The 22,160-nt window shown below is 36.2% G+C and overlaps 1 protein-coding gene across 5 annotated transcripts in view; it reads right to left on the bottom strand.

The window, feature by feature from the left end:
* The window catches only part of Rps6ka3 (ribosomal protein S6 kinase A3), a 102,382-nt gene extending 80,828 nt beyond the window's left edge, over positions 1 to 21,554 (bottom strand). For 3 of the 5 annotated variants that reach the window (XM_023563624.2, XM_023563623.2, XM_013148926.3), the window contains exon 1: positions 21,002 to 21,440. Coding sequence is in view for 2 of the 5 variants with exons in the window: in XM_003466420.5 (XP_003466468.2) it covers positions 21,002 to 21,070 (69 nt within the window). In the remaining 3 variants the exon portion in view is untranslated. Of the gene's footprint in view, positions 1 to 21,001; positions 21,442 to 21,484 lie in introns of those variants that run through there. The other 2 variants (XM_063242935.1, XM_003466420.5) reach the window with 2 other exon arrangements.
* Positions 21,555 to 22,160: the final 606 nt, after the last annotated feature.

Raw genomic sequence — 22,160 nt, forward strand, 5'->3', positions numbered from 1 at the left:
GAAGCAGGATTCAAACTCAGGTATTTTGTAGCTCTGTAATTCTTTCTTCTATATTTTACAACCTCTTCAAACAAAACCATCCATTTAGAATAAGGAAAAAAACCCACAAGGAAAAGAATACAAAACATAAAATGGCAGAAATCATTTTAAAAGTAATAAATGTAAAAATTGGTTTCTAAAGTGACTTACTAGGTATTTGATGCTATTACAGAATTTCTGGTATTTTATGAGTGATAATGGTAAGGCAGTAATATTTGTTTAAAAAATCTGTGTTTTGAGAAATACAAACACAAATATTTATGACTGCACTCACATGCCTAGAAACAATTCACTTTGAAATAATCCACTGGAACTGGGTAAAGGAAGGGTGTGTGTATGGGGGGAATGGGTGGAATGGGGAGGACAAGTCGAAATGAAATGAGGAATTAATCATCCTAGAGGTTGGATTATGAGAATGTGACTGTTTATTTATTTATTTACTTTTGAGACACAGTCTCACTATGTAGTTCAGAGTGGTCTGGAACTCATTTATGTAGCCCAGGCTGGCCTTGGACTCACAGGAATCCTCCTGCCTCAGCCTCCAAGTGCTGAGATTATAGGCGTGCACGATCATGCCTGGCAACACAGCAGTTTACTACACAACATTCACTACTCTAGTGTGTGTCTGAAATGTTACACAATGAAAACAATTATTTACTGCTTGAAAAAGAAACCCAAACACAACACTGAAGTACAGGAAAGTATAAAGAAAAAGAAAGTAAGTATTGTAACATTAATGCCAAAAATAAAATGTAAAGTAAAAACCTTAAACTGACTTAAAAGGTCACTCTATTTGGACTAAAGCTATTATAAGCACTGAATATACGTACTAATAGTAATTGCTATCATTTACTGAGCCTTTATTCACTAAGCAAATGCTAAGCACTATTAATTATCTTTGATGCTTCTAACAACTTTGTGAGGCATTATCTTCAATTTATAAATGAGCAAATTCACTCAAGATTGGTACGCCAATATTCTTAAGTACTATATTCCCAGCCCCCAGAAAAATGCCTGGCACATAGTAAGTGCTCAATAAATATTTGCTGAATACTTGAAAAAGTCTAATATCTTACCCACGGCAACAAAGACAGCCTATGTTCAAATCCAACTCTGAATCTAAAACTTTAATTCTTAGTTGCATAAAAATCTTTTGGGGTAAGTGATATTTCATAGTAAGAATACAGATATTTCTGTAAGACTTTGTACAATTAGCATATGCTATTTTTTAAAACAGAATCATCAAAAATAGTAAATGCGTAATAGTAACGAATATTTAACCATAGGCTAAAGAAACTACAAAACTGAAAAGCAGATGTTTTGAGACCATGACACAAAATAAATGCAAATAATGTGGATGAGAAAGCTTTAGTTAATATCCACCAACATCATGAACAAAATAAGGACAAAGCATTTGAAATAATCTATACTAGTATAGGTAGATATTGAATTTTATAATGTAAAAATACTATGGGATCTTTTCAAGAATTTAGGAAGTTATAAAAACTTACCATGCTCTAAAGACCATAAAGTAAATATAAAATTCTTTTTTTTAAAATCGGTACTGGGGATCGAACTCACGACCGCCTGCTTGCAAGGCAGGTGCTCATGCCACTGAGCTAAATCCCCAGCCCCCATAATGTAAAATTCTTAAAAGCAGAAATCACACAGATCATATTTTATGATCATGCTAAAACATTGAATAAGGAAATAAATGTAATTACTCACAGAGAAATTAATATTCTTCTCAAGGAAAATAACAACATTAAATATCATTTACTACATACTTTGTTCAAATAGCTGTTACATATATTCTCTCATTTAATCATTAACAAACCATGAGGTATGTTGTTATGTATAGCAGAGAAGAAAAAGTTTGTGAGTTAATAATTTGTCTAAGATCACAGAGCTATTAAATTTGCAGGTAAAATAACAACTCAATTTTGAATCCAAAGCTCTTACTATCTCTACTTAGACAGAAACACTGTTATATTGCTATTAGAATTCATGTACAGGGATCTAGACATGCTAATCTATCTCTTCGTAAAATAAGATTGTCTGACAAAAGTGAAGAAAGTTAGAATTCTTTAACAAAAATATTATGAAAGTGTCTATTTTTTTAAATACATTTTAACATGAACTTTATGGCTTATTTTTCTAACATACCATTGATTGCACGTGATGTTTCAAAGCATACAATCTTCTAAAAATAATTCCTTTAAATATATTCATTTGCAACAGGGTAATGAAAAAATAGATTAAAAACGGATTAAAAAAAAAACAGGGTCTATAAGGTAAATATGATCCACCACTAAATTTATTTCTAAAAACCAATGTGACCTTGGATAAGTCACTTTTTTTCCTGACACTTATCTGTAATCCATAACTGTTCTATGGAAACTTACCCAGCATGGATTTGAAAGTCTGCTACTAACTGTGAGCAAGCCTTTAAACCTGAGTTGTGGTTTCTTCATCTATAAAACATGTGGCTATTGGAGAGCTTTTTCAACATGAAAATTTTATAAACCTTGACTTTAAGAATTAAAATTTTATACTAAGATTATTCAAGATTTTGTGGGTTTTTTTATAATTGAGGAAATTACTGATTCCATATTCAGGCAATTTCTATATTTCTAATTCCTTTTGTCTGCGTTTAAAATAGTTTTACCTATACCCATTAGTAGTACAGGTGTTCCCCCCAGTGCAAACAAAGATAATGCCAGGAACTCACACAAATGTCATCTAAAAAAAAGTAATGAAAATAGTTTGTCTATATGGATTAAGTAATATAACTCAATTTTGCAATATCTACAATCTAATCTTACACTATTCTTATTTCACTCACAGAGAAAACTGGATAAAGTTTCGACTTTTTAAAAACTCTTGTATCCATTCCTAACCTTATTCATGCCTCCCTCAAACCTTCAAACTCTGCTTCTTGGTACAAAATGGTAGTTATTTTCCAAGCCTCTCTGTGATCAGAATTACTTAAGATTCTTGTTAGAGGCACGTACTTGGGGATGAGGATACTGCTCTGTGGAAAAGCACTTGCTTAGCATTTGTGAAGTAAGATCCCGGGTTCAAAATTCCAACACCCCTTCCCCCCAAAGTATATCACTTGGCCTTTAAACAGACACCTTAGATGACTCTTGTGATTCGGTTAAGCATGGGAAAGCATAGCATAGTAAAAAGATTATGGACTTTGAAACCCAACATACCAAGTTTCCAAATCTGGCCTTACCCTTTACTACTGGTATGACTTTGGGAAAGCGATTTAACATGAATCTCAGCTTTCTAGTCCAGAAAATTTGGATACTAGTTATGCCAAAGATTACAGTAAATTCATTATACCTAGCCAGGCTGAGTATTCAGTGTCAGCTTTTCTTTCCTTTTGCTCATCTCGCCAAGGGAAATGACAAATACTAATATTTGAGGGGATTTTGAGTAGTAGCTTTGCCCTAAAGGGTCCACTTACATTTCTAGGTCAAATAATGTGGCTACTAGATAACCTCTGCATTACTTGGTTGGCTAATTCAGGAGTCATATGGACAAACTTAAGAATTTACTTTTCCTGGTTTCCAGAGACTTAATGAAGTCCTCATGTCCATAACAGATATACTATCACGCTAGCTTCAAAGTCCAGGCTCTCGCACAATTCACAATAGCTAAATTATAGAAGTGGCCTTATGCCTATAGACAGATGAATGCATAAAGAAAATGCAGCATATATACACAATGGAGTATGATTCAATTACAATAAAGGAGGACAAATTTGAGTCACCATAGGAAAATGGATGGATCTTGATGTTAAGTGAAATAAATCAGACCCAGAAGCATAAGTATCACGTAAGTTCCCTTATATGAGAAACCCAAAATATAAATAACTTAAAGAGTAAAAGAGAGATGGTGGAAAACAGGGAGGTAGACTTTGTGGAGATGGGTAGGGGATCTTAGAAAGGGAAAGTGAAAATTATCAAAATAGTATATGAACAGGTATCAGTTCCCCAAGATGAATGCAACTACCATGAATTACACATATATGCAAACAATAAAATGTCCAGGCTTTTATTTTGCTGAGGCTATTGCAAAATCATCTGGACTTGTATTTTTTATCTGTGAAACAAGTTATGCTTAAATGTTTGCTGAACTGAATTCAATACACATTATCAGTAACTGCTAATAATGACCTAAACATAAACAGGTTTTCATTCTTCTATACAAAAAGAAGACAATATTCATAGCTCATGTGAATGTGAAATGATATAGCAGGGCTTACATACACAAAAAATTGGAGCCCGTTTAGCAGAATTTGTACTATTGCTCAATACAAATTTTTAGACAAAATTTGAGGTGAATTTACAAATGAAGAAACAATCCAAACTACTCAATGTAATTAAAATACATACACATATATGTTTAAAAATCACCTTAGGCAAGAACATCTGTCACCAAAGCCACCAAGACTTATTCCTGAAAAGATAACCACAAATATAGTTTATAGTTATAGTTCCATGATTAATTCTAGCTGCATATTTAAGCACAAACACTAGGAGTATTTTACTAAAAACTGTTAGATTTATGTGTTCAGATAACTTAGAAACCTAAAGAAAAATGTAAAGCCTTAAAAATCTGAGTGCATTCATTGAATGTTTGTTCAATACTTAAGAAAATAAATCTCAAATGTATTGAAAGTAACAAATTAAATAACCATAGCTTCTTCTCAATTTTTCTCAAATTAATCTTCAATACAATTCTGTGATTTCCTTCATTGATATCATATTCTTTGCTTGTCATGTTTATTTACACATTCAATTTTTTATTATTATTTTGAATGAGATCTTTTTATCATTATAATTTTTAACTGGCTATGGCCAGTAAACAAGAAAGCTATTTATTGATTTCTGAATACTGTACATTTTGCATAGTATTACTTTACCAGACTATCATTAGTTTTAATGTCTTTTTAGCGAACTTCTTTAATTATTTAAATAGGTGACTGTATTATCTAAGCAGAGTTTTTTTAAAAAATAGAGATGAAAATAACAGTTTTAAATGAGATTGCCTATAATAGATCCTCTTTATGCATGATGCTGGTTACAAGTTTGAGATGCCATTGTAACGTTAAGGACACACCCTTTTATTGTTATTACTACAATTATTAGAAGTTTTTAAAAAAGACTTTTACTTCTTTTAACTTATTTCTTACCATTTAGAAATGCAGACATGATCAGAGTGATACAAAGATGCAAAAAATGAGAAAGGAGCTATATACCCTTAATCCAGTTTACCCTGTGGTCACATTTTATGTAACTTCCTGTCAAAACTAAGAAATTGATACTAATACAATGCACAGAGCTTATTCAAATTTTATTGGCTTTACAAGTACTCATGTACATGTATGTGTTCTATGGCATGTGTATGTGCCTGTATCTACTACCTCAGTAAAAATACTGATCAGCCTGTCACCACCAGGATCCCTTATGTTGCTCCTTTATTATCTTACTTCTTCCCTCTTACTAATCCCTGGCAACCACTAATCTGTTCACTTTTGTAATTTGGTCATGTTACATAAGTAAATCACATAGTATGCAACCTTTTTTTTCCCCCACTCAGCATTATTTTCTTGAGATTTATCTAAGCTGTTTTGTGTTGACAGTTTATTCCTTTTTAGCTGCCAAGTAGTAGTCTACGATGTGGATGAGACACTGGTGGTTTAATCATTTGCTCACCAAAGACTTTTGGTTTCTAAGTTTTAGATATTATAATACCACTCTTAATATTTGTGTACAAACTATGTGAATATAAGTTTTCATTTCTTGGGTAAGTTATCAGGAATGCAACTGATCACATAGTAAGTATATGTTTAGTTTACTACCATGTTAAGTATTTTTTCATAGGCCTATATCCATATATTCTGGCAAAGGGTCTGTATATCTCTTGTCCATTTTTAAACTAGATTACTTGTCTTTGTTTCTGTAGAATTTAGAGAGTTCTTTACATATTGTAGCAGATATGTTTGTAAACATAATCTGTAATTTTTCTTTTCATCCTCTTCACAGGATCCCTTTCATAAAAAAGTTATGGATTTTTGATGAAATTCAAGTATTTTTCTTTTATGCACTGTGCTTTTGAAATCAGGTCTAAGAACTCTTTGCTTAGTCTATGGTCCAAAAGATTTTTTCCTATGTTTAAGTTCTAAAAGATTTCTAGTTTTATATTTTTATTTAAATCCATGAGTTTTTGTATTTTTATATAAGCCATGAGGTTTGGGTTGAGGATCACCACTTTACTTATGGAAGTGCAATTGTTCCATTCACCTCTGATGAAAAGGCTCTGTATCCTTCTATCAAACTTTTTCACAACTTTGACAACTATCAGTTGGCCATACGTGTGTGGATCTATTTTTGGGTTCTTCTAGAATAAGCTTGTGTTAAACCAATAAATGAATTTGGGGAGAGCGGACATCTTTACAATGAGTATTCCAATCTACAAATAGAGGATACATATTTCCATTTATTTAGACCATTCTCTCATCAAAGTTTTAATTTTCAGCATATAAGTATGTGTCTTGTTAGATATACCTCAGTATTTTTTAGCAAATACAAATATATGCTGTTTCAGTTTCTACACATTTGTTTCTAGTGCATAGTGCGTATAGTTGACCCTTACATTTTGATCTTGTATATCACAATCTTGTTGAACTCATTTATTAGCTGTAGTTTTTTGTAGATTCCCTGGAATTTTCATTGGAGACTATTGAGTACCTGAAAATAGGGGCCATTTTATTTCTTTCTTTAAAATCGGTATGCCTCTTATTTCCTTTTCTTGTTATGCTGGTAAGAACTTGCAGGATATGCTGAAAAGCAGTTGTGAAAGTAAACATTTTTGCTTTATTCCTGATCTTAAAGGGAAAGCATTGTTTTTCACTATTATGGTGTTAACTGTGGGGATTTTGCTATTTTTAAAAATCAAGATGAGAAAACATCCCTCTATTAGTTTTATGAGTCTTTATTATGATAGTTTAACCAAATGCATTTTCTACATTCACATAATGTGATTTTTCTTTAGTCTTTTAATATGCTAGACTAACTTGAATGGTTTTTGAATTCTGTAACAGTTTTACATTCTTGGAATAAAACTTGTTGGTTATATATATGTAATAATTATACATTGCTGAATTTCTTATGCTAATATTCTGGTGGGTATTTGTTATTTATGTTCTTGAGGACTACTGGCCTCTAGTTTCTATACTGTCTTTGGGTTTTGGTAACAAGGTAATACTGGCTCACAAAATGAGGTTTGAAGTGTTTCCACTCTTATTTCTGGAGGAGACTATAGAATTCAAAGAATCTCTTTATTCCTGATACTCCAAGTTTCTTTTTAAATTTCCTTTCTGTTTGAAAAACTACCTCAAGCAATTCTTTCAGGGTCTAATACTTATAAATTTTTATTTTTCTTCTACCTAAGACTGCTTTGATTTTATCAGCATTTCTGAAGGTTATTTTCAGTGGGTAAGGAATTCTGAGTTGACAGTTCTTTTTTTCAGAGCTTGAAAAATGATGTGCTTCCATAGATTTTGATGAGAAATTTGCTGTGATGGGAACAATTCTCTATAGGGAATAGGTCATTTTTCACTAGCTGCTTTAAAGATTGTCTTTAAAAAGTTTGATTTAAAATTTTAATTGTAAGATATATGTAAGCTTCATAGTGTTAACCATTTTTAAGTATACAGTTCAATTCATGTTAAGTATATTCACTGTTGTATGATCCAGTCTCCAGAACTCATCTTGCAGAAATGAAACTCTATACCTACTGAACAGTAGTAATTCCTTACTTCTAAAAGTTTGATTTTAACGTATGGAGGGGGGGATTACTTTGGGTCAGCCTCTGACACCTGCAGGATTATGTTTTTCTTCCAAATTTGGAGGAAGTTAAGACATTAAATTTCTTCTCTTTCTGGTACTCTGATGACATATGTTAAATCTTTTGTTAATGTTCTCCCAGCCTTGAAGCCCTGTTCATTTTTCAGTCCCATTTTTTACTGTTGTTCATATTGAGTAATTTTTATTGCTGTATTTTTAACATTACAGTTTCTTTCCAGTTGTCTACATTCTATTGAGCCAATATAGTCATCTTATTTCAGTTACTATAGTTTTCAATTCTAAAATTTCCATTTGGCTGTTTATAGTGTCTATTTCCTTTCTGTCACAAAGTGTATTTTTGATTGCTCACTGACTCTTTTTATTGTTGTTTTGGATTAGCTACTTTAAAATTCTGGCCAGATAATTTTCACTAACTCATCACAGTGTTGATGTCTGCTGATTGTCTTTTTGCACTCATGTTATTTTACTGGTTCTTGGTAATAAGTGATTTTGAATGTCTAATGAACGTTTAGCTAGGTCATATTTAATCTTGTTTTGGAAGGCAGTTCTCTTGTTGAGGTGCAGCGTGAGGGCAGGGTGAATGTGTATGTTCAGCTTCCTTTTGGGCTCCACCAACCTCACTCAGACAAAAGGGGAGCAGTGACTCATGTTTTATTGCAGATCAGGTAAGACAGAAGCTTAGCTCCACTCCTGGTTCCAGTGAAAGCGCAGCATGCACCTGCATCACTTTGTAGCTTCTTAGCTGGGCTGTAAGTTCAGCCCCTGCTGGGCCCCACTGATCACAGGGAAAGGGAATGAAGGGGCTGACTCATACTTCCCTGTTGTTGCAGTACAGAATCAAAAGCTCAACTCCCCAAAGAGCCCAGTAGCAACAGGGGAGGAGAAAAGGGGAAGTGGAGTGCCAAATAGTCCTGCCACTCACCAACTGACAGATGGGAGTAGAGGCTCAGCTCACCACTGGGTCCCGCTTATGTGAGTAGGGGTAGGAAGTAGTTTTGAGTATCTCACCTCACACCATCTTGTTCTGCCTTATTGGTGTTGGGTGAAGGTAGAGGATTAGTGTGGACTAGCCTGTTTTAGACCACTCTGTTAAATCTTAATACTTCTGGGTTGGGGACTCAATTTACTGTCGGACCTTTATGACAGTAACCTAGAGAGAGCACAACCTTCCTTTGCTCAAGGTGAGGCAGGGAGATCAGCTTCCTGCTCAGTCTGCCTAAATCACCCAGCAGGGGGAACCAAAGTGCTGCCTGCTTTGGTTAGAAGAGCAACAGGTGATTAGGTTCCTGTTCTCCGTAGCCAGCACCACTGGTTTGGGCAATCAGAGCACTGCTGATTCTTTCTTTGGGGTGGATTGTAGAGTTGGAGTTATCTGCTGGTGCTTGGCTACAGTAGGGCAAGTGCTGCCACACTAGGATAGTTGTGTTAGGCTAGCCTTTCCCCAGCTGTCTGGCTAGAGAGAAGGGTTTTCTTGGAGTTTTTCTTCTTTTGGTGACTGATGTTGCTTTTGTAGCACTCTGCCTACAGTACTCAGGAATCAATAAAGAAAACCCAGAAAACTCAAGGTCCAGAGGCAGTCCGCCCCCTTCATTAGAATGTTTCTGTGTTTGTATAGTGTTATATGGAAAGTGTTGTAGTTGGAAGGGAGGATCTTGGAGGAAGGTTTTTCCATCTCGGCAAAATCAGAAGTCTCCTCCAAGTGATTTTTATATTGAAGATGACATCTGTATTCTAGTTTTCCATATTACATTTAAAAATTCAATACAGGAAACTGTTATTATGGATTATAATGTCCCCTAAAGATTTGATCACATCTGTTTATATTATTCCTAACTAGCCTGTTTTATGCCCTTCCACTGCCTGTCTACCATAGTCATTCTTAGATTGTAATAATCCAAAGTAAAGAACTATATTTACTTTTTATTTTTTTGGTACTAGGGGTCGAACTCAAGACCTCATGCTTCCAAGGCAGGCACTTATGCTGCTAAGCTAAATTCTCAGCAAGAATTATATTTACTAATATAATACTATACATAATTGGGAGAGTCAGAAGGAAAAACCATTTTAAAATTTATGAGTTCCTCCTTTTATTAATCCAAGGCAATCTTAGTTTAAGCTTGTCTATGATATTCTTTTTAAATAACTTCCCTACCAATATCAACACCCATTGTGATAAGCCATCCCTCTGAGTCATACCAATAGCAAGCAGGAACTTGAAGGAGGTTTTGTTTTGTTTACATTTTTACTTCTTCAAATAAAATACCATATATCTCATTTCTGAGATGGATTCTTGAGAAGAATTCATTTATATATGTTGACATATATCATTTAAGACATTTTACACCTTTTGTTTAGACTGATTTTCTATTAATTCTGTACTTCTGCTTTACATAAGAAATTGTACTTGCAAAGGTATAATAAGACTGATGGTGCTTTATAAATGTATATTAGATTAACATTTTTTACTGTGAATTATTAAACAAAATTATATCTGGGAAAAAGACTGAGAAAACTCTATCACTGCCTTAATTTGTGGTTTCTCGATCTTTCCATAACTACCTTTAAAACCCACATTGTATTTCTCCAGGAACTCTGCTCTGACTGATGTAAGGGTTTACCTTAGATAATGAGGTATCTCGAGGCACTTTCATAAACCTAAGGCTTACTGAATCCAGTTGGAAAACTACTGTTTCAGAAAAAGCTTTGTATGTGCCATGCCTAAAAATGATGCAAATCTATTAAAAGAACATACTAAAACTAAATTTTCTGAGAATACATGCAGAGCAGAAATAAGGAACATCTATAGCACCACTAATGTAAAACTCTAAGTCTCCAAATCAGTAACAAAATAAGCACAAAAATGTTTACAAATAGACAATAAGCATAGAATAAGATCCTTAGCATTATTAGTCATTAGGGAAGTGGGAATCAAAACAAAGAGATAACATTTCATACATATTAAAATGGCTGCAATAAAAAAAACAACATGTTGGAAACAATGAGGAGAAATGAACTCTATCATATACTGCTGGTGGGAATGTAAAATCATACAGATGAATTAGAAAATAGCTTAGCAATTCTTCAAAATGTTAAATACAGACTGACCATATAACTCAGCAATTTCATTCCTAGTATATAACAATAGAATTGAAAACATATTCACACAAAAACTTGTACTCAAATGTTCATACCAGCATTATTCATAATAGCCAAAAAGTAGAAACAACTCAAATTGTATCAACTGATGAACAGATAAAATGTGGTACAGCCGTACAATGGAACATTATCAGCCATAAAATAAAGTATTGATATGTTGTAACATGGGTGAACCTTGAAAACATGCTAAGTAAAAAACATCAGACACAAAGGCCACCAATTACAGGATTCCACTAATACGGGATGTTCAGAATAGGCAAATCTATAGAGACAGAACAGTGGTTGCCAGAGGCTTGAGGGAGAAATGGGGAGTGACTGCTAATGAGTATGGAATTTCTTCTTGGGATAATGAAAATGTTCTACAACTAGGAAAGGTGCTTCAAAATTATGTGACTATATTGAAAACTAATGAACTGAATACTTTTAAAAGGGCAAATATTATATATAAATTATAACTAAAATTATTTAGGATTATTTGATTTAATAATTTAAAAATTTAAAGAACTAATGACTACATAACTTTTACACTTCCTTTTCTGATACTACATCAAAATAACTGTCAACTTTTTTTTTTTTTGAGTTGAGCCAGGTCCTGTTTTCTGGCACTTTGAGGGAAAGTCAAATAGATTTTGTCTGAAAAGATGAAAAAATAGGTAATTATTTCATATGGCAAAGAACAGAGCACATTTACCCAAATGTATAACTGGGACTTCTGCAAAGAGGAGCTCTGGGGGCCAGGAATATAGCTCAGTGGCACAGTACCTGCCTGGCAAGTGCAAGGTCCTGAGTTCAATACCCAGTACCAAAACAAAACAAAACAAAACTCCCCAAAAGCTGAGCTGTTAAGTAACGTCTAGGCAGTTCCTCTTTTCCAAATACTGTGTTTTTGCCTCAAATAAGACATTTTGTTTCATTTGTAAGATAGCTCTTTGGAAATTTCAAAGCATTTTCCCATATGTCAAATGATTTTTCTCAGGCCAGCTTACAAAAGTCTATTTAACTCACACTGTATTTAGAGAGTAACATGAATTTTACTAACTCTGCAATCTACTAACAACTTAAAACATTATCCCTATTATCAGCAGCACTACTCTTTCATGCCAGGATTACATTTTCTCTGTAGGTCCCCTTGGTGAGAAGAGGGCTTCCTGCTACATACGTATGAAAAGGCATTTATCTTTTTAGGTCATTATCCTCTAAGTTCCCACAAAAATAGCTACTCATGCAAACCACCTGAATCCTTTCTCCCCTGCAGCAGATTTCATCTAGGCTGAGTCACTCAACAAGATGTTGTTTTTAATTCCAGCAGGGCAGTCTGGTGGTAAGTCAATGGAAGCTGCAATCTGTGAGATTTGTGTTTGAATCTTGGCTCCTTCATTTACTAGCTGAGAAACCAAGAGTCTTAACTAACCTCTCTAGGTTTTAGTTTCCTCACTTTTAAGTTGAGGGTAATGTCTACCTTATTCAAGTTGATACACTCTGTCTAAATCAAAAAGGGAATTCAGTAAATACGTGTTTCCTTTCATCTTCATTTGGGAAACAGCAGTGATCCAGAAATACTCCTCACTATTTGTCTGTAGGTAGGACTCTTTTGAAGTGTTGTGTGGTGCTGGAGATCGAACCCAGGACCTTGTGCATGCAAGGCAAGAACTCTATCACTGAGACACATCTAAAGCCCATGAAGTTGTTTTCATAAACTAAGAACTGAATATATTTTCCAGACTTACAAAATAGCAATGATACTAGTTCATTTTGTACTTGAATACTTTAATATAGCAGATAGGAGTTAAAAATTTACATACAGTGGAGCAAAAGTAGTAACATTTTACTAATTATAATTCAGAATTTGTATTTAAGACAGCTCTGATAAAATTATAAAAGTCATATACATATATGTTATAGATAGAAAAATAAATTATAGTGAAATGCAATGTGTTTGATACTCTAGTCATGTTGACTTTGTCAACAAATGGCCAGGAACATCTTTTCCTGACCAGATCTCAATTTTTTTTAATATATGAATAGAGTAGGGCTAAATTGTTCTCAGCTCTAAAATTCTATGATAAAAAATTTTACAAACACTTTTATGCCCCAAGATGCATAAACCTACTTTTCTAGTTGCGATTAAGCAGAGTGAACAGAATGTAGTATTTTAAAAAATGTACTTTGTGGTATTTTATTCATCCAATAACACAGAAGATAATTATGTATTTTTCTATGGAGACATTATTCCAAACTGAGTTCACAAAAGGAAACTTGCAATTTTGGTAGGTGTTTTTCCCCAATGCTTTGGTGCCATACCTTTAAGGAATGTCACTGGGAAACTAATAAAGTTGTAGAAAGGGCAGAATGATGATTTGTGGGGTATGTATTACCTAAGAAGCTTGGTTTATCAAAGTCTTCAGGATACAAAAGGGACAAAACAATCTGATTAAACACAGTTTGAGGAAGCATATCAAACATTGTTATTTAACCTATTAATTTTAAAATACAAATAAAGCTTTTGGGAAAAACACTAGGGAAAAGGTTCAATTTGTACAAATTCTATAACCTGGCACAATATAATGTTCAGTACAATAGCTAACTGCCACTGGTGACTGCTAAATTTAAGCTACAAAACTAAATCACAAAATTTAGGGCCTGAGATGTAGTTCAGTGGTAGAGTATTTGCCTAACATGCATGAGGCTACTGGTTTGATACGTAGGATCACAGAAAATAAAAAAAAATTCAGTCAAGTGGTCACATATTTCATGTACTGGATAGCCATACATAGCTCTATTGCCTACTACATTGAATAATGTCAATGTAGAGATTTTTTAAAAGTAAATTTTTATTACTTTAAATGGTTTTCAGACAGATGCCTCCATTTTCAAATGTGAGGAACTGAAATACCAAGTTTCCTGTAACAGAAGTTTTGTAGACCTAAGGATTTCACAATACATGATCAGGTCAGATCTGAAGATGAGACCAATATCATATGTAAGATTATAAATATCAATTTATATGAAGAACAAAAGATAGCCAGCTTTTAAAATTTGTGAGAGACTGGATATATTATCTAAGATGAAAAATTCCACTTAACTTACCATGACTGTAATTCTATTTATACTATAGAAGAATGACAAATCTAGAAGTGCTTCAGAATTTGCACCTAAGTGTAGGATACCTCATATTTAGGAAACTAACACTATTTCATGAGAACAAAAATGGATTCACAATGTACACTTGGGTACAGGTGGGACAGTAGGCTAGCTTTCCATGTTATAGCTGCCTGTTTTTAATTCACTCATATTTTACTTTCTAGCTGATATTTTCAAGAGAGGACAGTAAATATATAGACCAGGTAGTGCCAGTAACTGAGCCATTCTGTTACAGTATTTCAAAACACAAAATCATCATTTATTATTAGATAACAGGCCTGTAAAATACCCCTGATCTCAGAGATGTGTGTACATGATGGGTAGAGACTAGGAAACATATTATTTTAAAAGATGAAGTTAAGGGCTGGGGATTTAACTTAGTGGCATAAGTGCCTGCCTGGCAAGCGCAAGGTCGTGAATTCAAACCCCTGTACCACACACAATGAAGTTAAAATAAATGGTTTTACAAATCTCTAGTAACTGCACAAATTGGCATGTAATAATTTTTAAAACCTATGAATATTAAACATAAGTTACAGATCAAGTCAATGAAGGAGCAATGTAGTATTAAAATAATAATTATCAGAAAATTCAATAAAAAATTAAATTGTTTTAGACTTTCATTACAATTATATTTAAATTTTACTTCATTATTAACTTGAAAAATTACTGTGCAATTTAACTTAGAAAATTTCAATTCAAAAGGAAATGAAAATTCTTGACAGTTAAAGAAAAAGATTTGATACAGTCAATTAAACATAACAGCCCATTTTCAGGCAATGTATCAGGTTACTATAGTTATTGAACTTCTCAAAATCGTGTTTCACAAAGTACTGCATCCTTTGAGACCTTACTAGGTGGTTCATGAAAAAGGAGTCCTCACATAAATTCTCACGTACCATGGGTTGATCTGTTTTGCAGATTCATTGTTTACAGCATGATTATAAAAGTTTGCTGAAGTTATTCAGAAAAAGACACTGGTTACAAATTGTTTTAACTGCACATTTCCCAAACTTACTTAATTATGTCATGCTTCCTAGTTTTTTGGAGGAGCCATGATATATACCTTTTAAGAGCACAACTCCAAAGATTTGTTTGAAAAAAAACTGTGTAGTATTTAAAATGTCCGCATAAGAGAAAAAACTCAAAGAATTACATTTCTAGGTAGGAAAATTCAGTTATTCATGGCATATTCAAATAACTCAAACAAATGTATTTCTAGTAATGGGAAGAGAGATGTGCTACATTTAATTCTGTAAATATGAAATTAACAGAATTGATTGACTCTAAAATATAAAAAGGAGTGGATATTTTGCTTTGGTATGTTTTGAAAAGAAAATTTAAATTCTAAGTACTGATGCTATATACTGACTTTAACCATGCTCAAGGACACATTATTTTCTTTTTTTTTTTTCCAGTACCAGGGATTGAACTCACGACCGCCTGCTTGCAAGGCAGATGCTTATGCTGCTGAGCTAAATCCCCAGCCTCATGGACACATTATTTTCAAGAGGTATACAAGATATACCATATTTCAATCATAAGACACCATCATGTATAAGATATTCTACTATTTTATGTTACTAAGAAAAACTCCCACTAACCTACAAAAAAACCTAGTAAATTAAACTTACTAACTAAACTCACACTTTTCAATTCAATCAAAATGTGAACACTTTTTTTTCTTCTTTCTTATTCTGCACAATGTCTTTATCTGTTTTTTTCCCTTTAACAATATTGGGGAAAGGAACAATACAAAGAGGATGAAAAGGACAGGACTCCAGAGATTTCTGCTCATCTCACCGCTACAATTATATTCAGATATTACAATGATTCTGTTTAAATAGATCAACCAAATAAATCAACTTAATTTTCTGCTTGATTTTGAAATTCTGAAAAAAATATCCAGAGAACCAAGAACTTATATATATGTTAGTGACATATTTTACTTAATAAAGTTAAAAAAGATTTAGTTATTTTTTATCTCGTATACTTTTTGAATTAAATTGATAAATCAGAACACCTGAGATATGATACGTGTTCCACATTAATGACACAGGTCAGTGTATTAACTCTAAAAGACCCTGCTGATTAGTAGGTAGGGCGGAGAGGACACCTAATGCTAAGTATTAAAATGCAATTACTTGTTTTTTTCCTATGATGTGAATGGGGGGTAATGTGATGCATATATATATTCCCTCCAATTCACATTCCTTCAATACACATAAATGTTCAACTGCATTCCAATGTTTTAAAAGATGTTATCCAACAAAACACATAAACAACTGTGGACTATTACACTTAAGCATTACCAAGAGGACCACCAAAATGTCACTCTTCCTTATGTTCTGAACCACTGGGTCTAAAGCATCCAAACAGCACTGGGTGAACTAGACCTCTCTGACTTTACCCATCACTTACAACGTTATGGTAGATCATGTGGAAGTGTAAAACAATCTTATTCACAAACATTTTAGAGGATCACAAATTTAAAAAAAAACTTTAGAACAATTCTGTAATTCAGGCTTCTTGTTCTTTTTTTTTTTTTTTTAATGAGTACCGGGGATCAACTCATGACCATGAGCTTGCAAAGCAGGCACTTATGCCACTGAGCTAAATCTCCAGCCCCAGCCTGCTACATTTTTGATCATCATATAATTAATCAAATGTCAAACCTTTACCCAGGAATGCACATCTCAATTATGCTATTTTGTTATACAAAATTAGGCTATACTTATCAGGATTTCCAGAAATGTACTGAAGAAGAGGCACAGTCATCTTATATACTTGTTTCTTTATAGAATCTTGTCTCTTAAAATTTAAAGGAACCCAGGAAGTTTAACATATTTGGATCTATCCCATCAGCTGATGATCAAGCTCCTAAAACAAAGCAAACTTTACTAGAATTAAAAAAACTAGCATCCTATCCAAAATCACTGAAAACAATGAAGTGTTCAGTAATGTGTCACAGTTACTTGATGGTAGACATGTAGCAATACCTGTCCTCTCCTCAGATCTTCACTTGGGGGAAAGAAAAAAACCTGAAAGGTGGTAAAAATAAAACAGGAAAAGGAAAAGAAACTTAATAAAGTATTTTTTCAAAACCAATGATCATTCTTTAATAGAACATTTTTACCCATAGATGAAATATATGAAACCTAAATAATATTGATGTAATAAAAATACAACAGAATCTCTGTACTATGCTATTTACACTACACTACAGAATACTATATACCTTTAGTGGTTAAAACGCTTGTATATTCACTAAAGGTTATTTCAAATATAAGGATCTCAGTTGTTTATGATCAAATATTTATACAGTTAATATGCTTAACATCTTTTAGGTACCTGTTATTAAAGAAAGTCATGGTGACTATTTTATGCAAAGCACTGTATAAAATACTATACAACATACTGTATTGTGACTCTTATATGATAAATTTCTATACAGCAAAAACCTTACTATTATTTTGAAAACTGTTTAATTTAGATTTACTATCATTTAAACCTATTCCACTGCAACTGAGAAAAAAGCATCACTCTAAGTCTGGTTTATTATCTAGGATTTGTCATCTCTGACTGTAGTGGCAAGGAATTTGTAGGAGAGGAGGTACAATTCTTTGATATCCAACTCCTAAACAGTCAAAAATCCAAAAACATCTTTAAAGAGTTCTGGATTTACCTAGACCATTTAGGAAATGATTTTGGCTTTCTGTTTTATTTTTTATAATCCTGGACCGACTTTGCTTTGCTTACATAGTGCTTCCTTTATTATCCTAAATTTGCTTCTTTAACCAGTCTAGTTCTAGCCTATCAAGTTTTGACCCAGGTTTCGTTCAAGCACAAGAATTTTTTTGTTTTGAACATCTTGAAATTTGTGTGAGGTCTTAAAGCAAGAAGGCTAGTATAAAAGAATGAAGAGATGGCTTGTGCTTTTAATGAGGCACTCAGGTCTTTTAAAATCGTTCATATTTCAGTGTAAGATTAAAATGATAAACCAGATAATATTTATAACCACCCTATTCTGAATGAATTAATCCTTCATTCAGTAAATATTTATTGAGGCCATAATATGTATGTACAGGCATTGTGTTTCGTGCTGAGGATTTGGAAAGGAAAAACAGTCTCTGCTTTCAAGAGTTCACGTTCTACTCCGAATGAGACTAAAAATGTAAATTCCCATTATAGAACCACTCTGAAATCTTTTGGCTTGTAAAGAAAAATTCTGATGTATTTGCTCAAGTAAATGACTACTGAAAAAAAAAAAGAAATACTCTGATGTTAGTCTGGTAAAATACAGTTCTCTGATGTGAATTTCCTGGGGAGGAGACAGCATAAGAGTGGGCACCCTCTGAATGAGAACTATCAATCCTACTCTCGCTGGTTTCAATTTTTCCAAATTATATCCCAAGTAATTTCGTTGAAACAGGTGGACAAGCAAATACAATATCTAAAGCCATTTAGTAAATGTCTTGTTTCAAGAAGTTTAGGCAATGCTGGGTCTGTTCAACATACTTTATACTAGAATAGTAAGACTAATTCCTTGAAAATGGCAAATGGTAGAATGCTATAAGCTAAGTTTTAGAAAACATGGCAGTACCTGAAATAACACATTACCAAAAGACATGTGTCAATAAGTAGGGAGAAATCATTTAAAGTAAGACTTTACCAAATTCCTTGTAGTATTTTGTTTCTGAAAAATACATAACTTCTAACTACTGGCATACATATTATCTGACTTTTTCCACAAAGGATTTGAAACAGCTACATTAAAATAAATAAAAACACAAGAACTGGATCTGCCATTCACTATTTATAACCTTTGTGCCTTTAACTTCTGAGATTCAGTTTCCTTATCTATAACAATGAGGGCCATAATCCTCCCTGCTGGCTTATAGGAGGGTTAAAAATGAAATGGAATGTAGCAACATACCTGGCATATAGTAGATGCTAAATAAATATTAATTTTTCACCTTCCTTGGACAAATGTCTGCTCTATACAAAGAGGATAAGGCCAAATTTTAAATGACTTTCCCCCACATATCGATGCATGTCAAGCAGACATGGGTACTATTTTTGGCTGTAGTTGTTAATGTCTGTATTTAAAAATCAAGCTCAAGGCAAATTCAATTTCAGTACTTTGAGAATACTGTATTAACCTTTAAGCCATAATTTTAATGCAAAAAATTATGAAGGGAAAACTATGAAGAGGGTCCTGGCACATTTTTTTCACATTCGCTCAAAGGATAAGTATACATTCTAAATTTGACTTTCTTATAAAAGATTTATAGCATTATATTGGCTAACGTTTTAAATGAAATTCTTATAATTCTATCTTAATAACATGATTTCGTTTCTTCTCATATGTCAATGTCCTTTCTATGGAACAAGAGCATTTAGTTTAGGTTTTAAAAGCCTGATCCAAGTTGCAAAACATTAAGCACCCATCATAATCACTATTTACAACTCTGCCTACATTAAGAATAAGTAAACACTTTTTAATATAGCAAGGGGGTGCTGAAAAGTGATTTGAATTGATTTTCCTCCCCCTCAATCACACTGGAGAATGCAAGTATCCCGCATCTCAGATCAAACTGAGACTCAGTTTTACTGACGTAACCAGTAACCTTATCCACCTCTCACACTGCGGAGGCCGGCAGGGCAGCGGCTGCCGCCAAGTACACCACTCATGAGAGCCTGCCCCATTCCACCCCCGCGTTTCAGTCATGCTTTCCAGAAATGGGGTCACTCACTCAGTAACTATTACACACACGCAGGCTACCATCCTGTAATCCCCCAAAGTCCGCTGCGAGAACAGAAGGCAGCAAAAAGTCAAGAAGAATCACAGACGCGCCACCATCAGGAATCGATTTTCCACTCCGGAGAGGAGCGCTGATACCCTGGAATGGGTCTTGTCTGGATTATTTTTGCAGACCCCGAGTTGGTTCTGGGACAAGGGCCTGCTGCGAAACTCTTGGTGTCCACGGAAATTCTGTTGTGCCTCTTTTGAGTATGCCCTTAGGGTTTTTGTCACTCAGGTGGGTATCTCTGGGACAGTCACCAGATCCCCGGCGAGGAAAACCAAAAGCCCTTTAAGGCGACCGCAGATCTCCTTGAATATCACCTCCTCGCCTCCACCGACCGACAGGAAACTCTAGTTAAACTCGTAGTGACAGGGTCCTTGAGCTCAGCGACCTCGGAGACTAAAGAGTAGGGGTGAAGCACCTCAAGCTTCCACTTTTTCCTTGGCAGCAGCAGAAACTGCTGCGGGGCGGGGCGGGGGGCGCAGTCTTGTACCCCTCACCCAAAACTCCCACCGGTCGTCACCCCTGCCCCCTGCGCCCATCTACTAGGAGAACCCCGCTCCCTTGGCCCGACTGGAGTCTCCGTTTCCCGGCGAACCCAGCCCACACCCTTCTTTCTCTCATCTACCGAAGTCGCCGAGGTCCAGGGACGCTCCGATCCAGCAGGGCCAAACTTCCCAACTCCCCGCCAGCCCCCGCTCTGCCTCCTGCTTCCCCCACGCAAAGTTGATTAAAATCAGCTTCCAGCAAAGCCCCAGCACCCACTCCAAACCCCACGCGCCACCACACCGGCAGCTCCCCCCCACTCGAGCGAGGGAGGAAGGTGAGGGTGCGGGTGGGAGAAACAGACGGGCAGACAAACCCCAGACCCTGATCTGGAATCCCGCACCCCAGGGGAGACGGGACAGGAGCAAAGGGGCCGAGCGGCCGGTTCCGGGGAGGGGGTGCGCCGGCCCTGGCCACCCCAGCACTCACCTCAGCGCTGTCGGACGGGCTCTCCACAGCCATCTTCTGCCACGGGTCCGCCAGCTGCGCCAGCGGCATCTTCCCCCCCGGCCCGCCGCCTTCACCGCCTCCTCCCTCCCTGCCCGCCCCGCAGCCGGCCCTGCTCCGTCGCCGCCCGAGCCTCCCGGCAGCAGCGGCGGTGGCAATATCGGCACCAGCAGCAGCAGCAGCAGCAGCAGCAGCACCAGCACCAGCACCAACACCAGCGGCGGCAGCGGCCCCAGAGAAAGCTCGACGCAGACACTGACCGCCTGGCCAGAGACGCCTGAGCGCCAAGCGAAAGCCTCGCACCGCCGCCCAGCACCCGGTCTCGCCCCTTTCTTCCTCTCCTCCTTCCGCCGCCGGGACTTCGGCTCCGCCCCCCCCGCGCCGGTTCCCGCGCCCGCTCCCAGCAGAACAGCGACCGCCGCGCGCTCCCCCACTTCCGCTCACAACATGGCGCCTAAGCGATACCTGTCTCTCAGAGCGAGGCTGGCCGCCGCCACCACCGCCGCGCGCACCCAGGGGCGGGACCATCAGGAGACACGCCCCGAGCCGCCTAGCTCCGCTCCTCCCTTTTCCCACCCCCCCCCTCTTCACCCCAGCTTCTGGGCCTCGCCTACTTTCAGGAAGGGCGAGCCCCAGAAATCTGGGGGCGTCGGCGGGAGGCGGGGGGAAAGAAACCGGCAGGCCAGAAGAGGCAAAAGGATGAGCGTCTCTAACTGCCATGAAGCCAAGCAGGTCAGAAGCTCCTTGGAAAGAGTGCCAGCAGTGGTCTTCTAGGTAGAAAGATAAGGCAAGGTTCTGCGAGCGCAGTCCTGGGCCAATGACCCGGCAAGGAGGAGTGCAGTGTCTTTTTCCCTGGTCCCCCCCAGGGGTGTGAGAGCGCCTAGCCTATAGGCACAGTCTCCCAATGACCCAAGACCCTCCCTCTCTGGATCAGAGGTTAGGCATTCACCTGCCCTTATCTATAGCCTTTTGAACAGGGCCTGGGAGTCTTCCTGGCTGAGAACTCTTGCAAAGGTTCGGACCTCAATGTGACTTAAGGCCCTCCAAGTTGACCCTCTTGTGTTGCATCTTTGATAGTTGGGATTCATTCGTCCTCCAAGAGGGGCTCCCCTTTCCCGCTCTAATACCCCTCCCCAAGTTT

This window comes from Cavia porcellus, unplaced genomic scaffold (genome assembly GCF_034190915.1).
Source record: "Cavia porcellus strain 051 isolate PalLab524CR breed Dunkin Hartley unplaced genomic scaffold, mCavPor4.1 scaffold_33, whole genome shotgun sequence".
Classification (NCBI taxonomy): domain Eukaryota; kingdom Metazoa; phylum Chordata; class Mammalia; order Rodentia; family Caviidae; genus Cavia; species Cavia porcellus.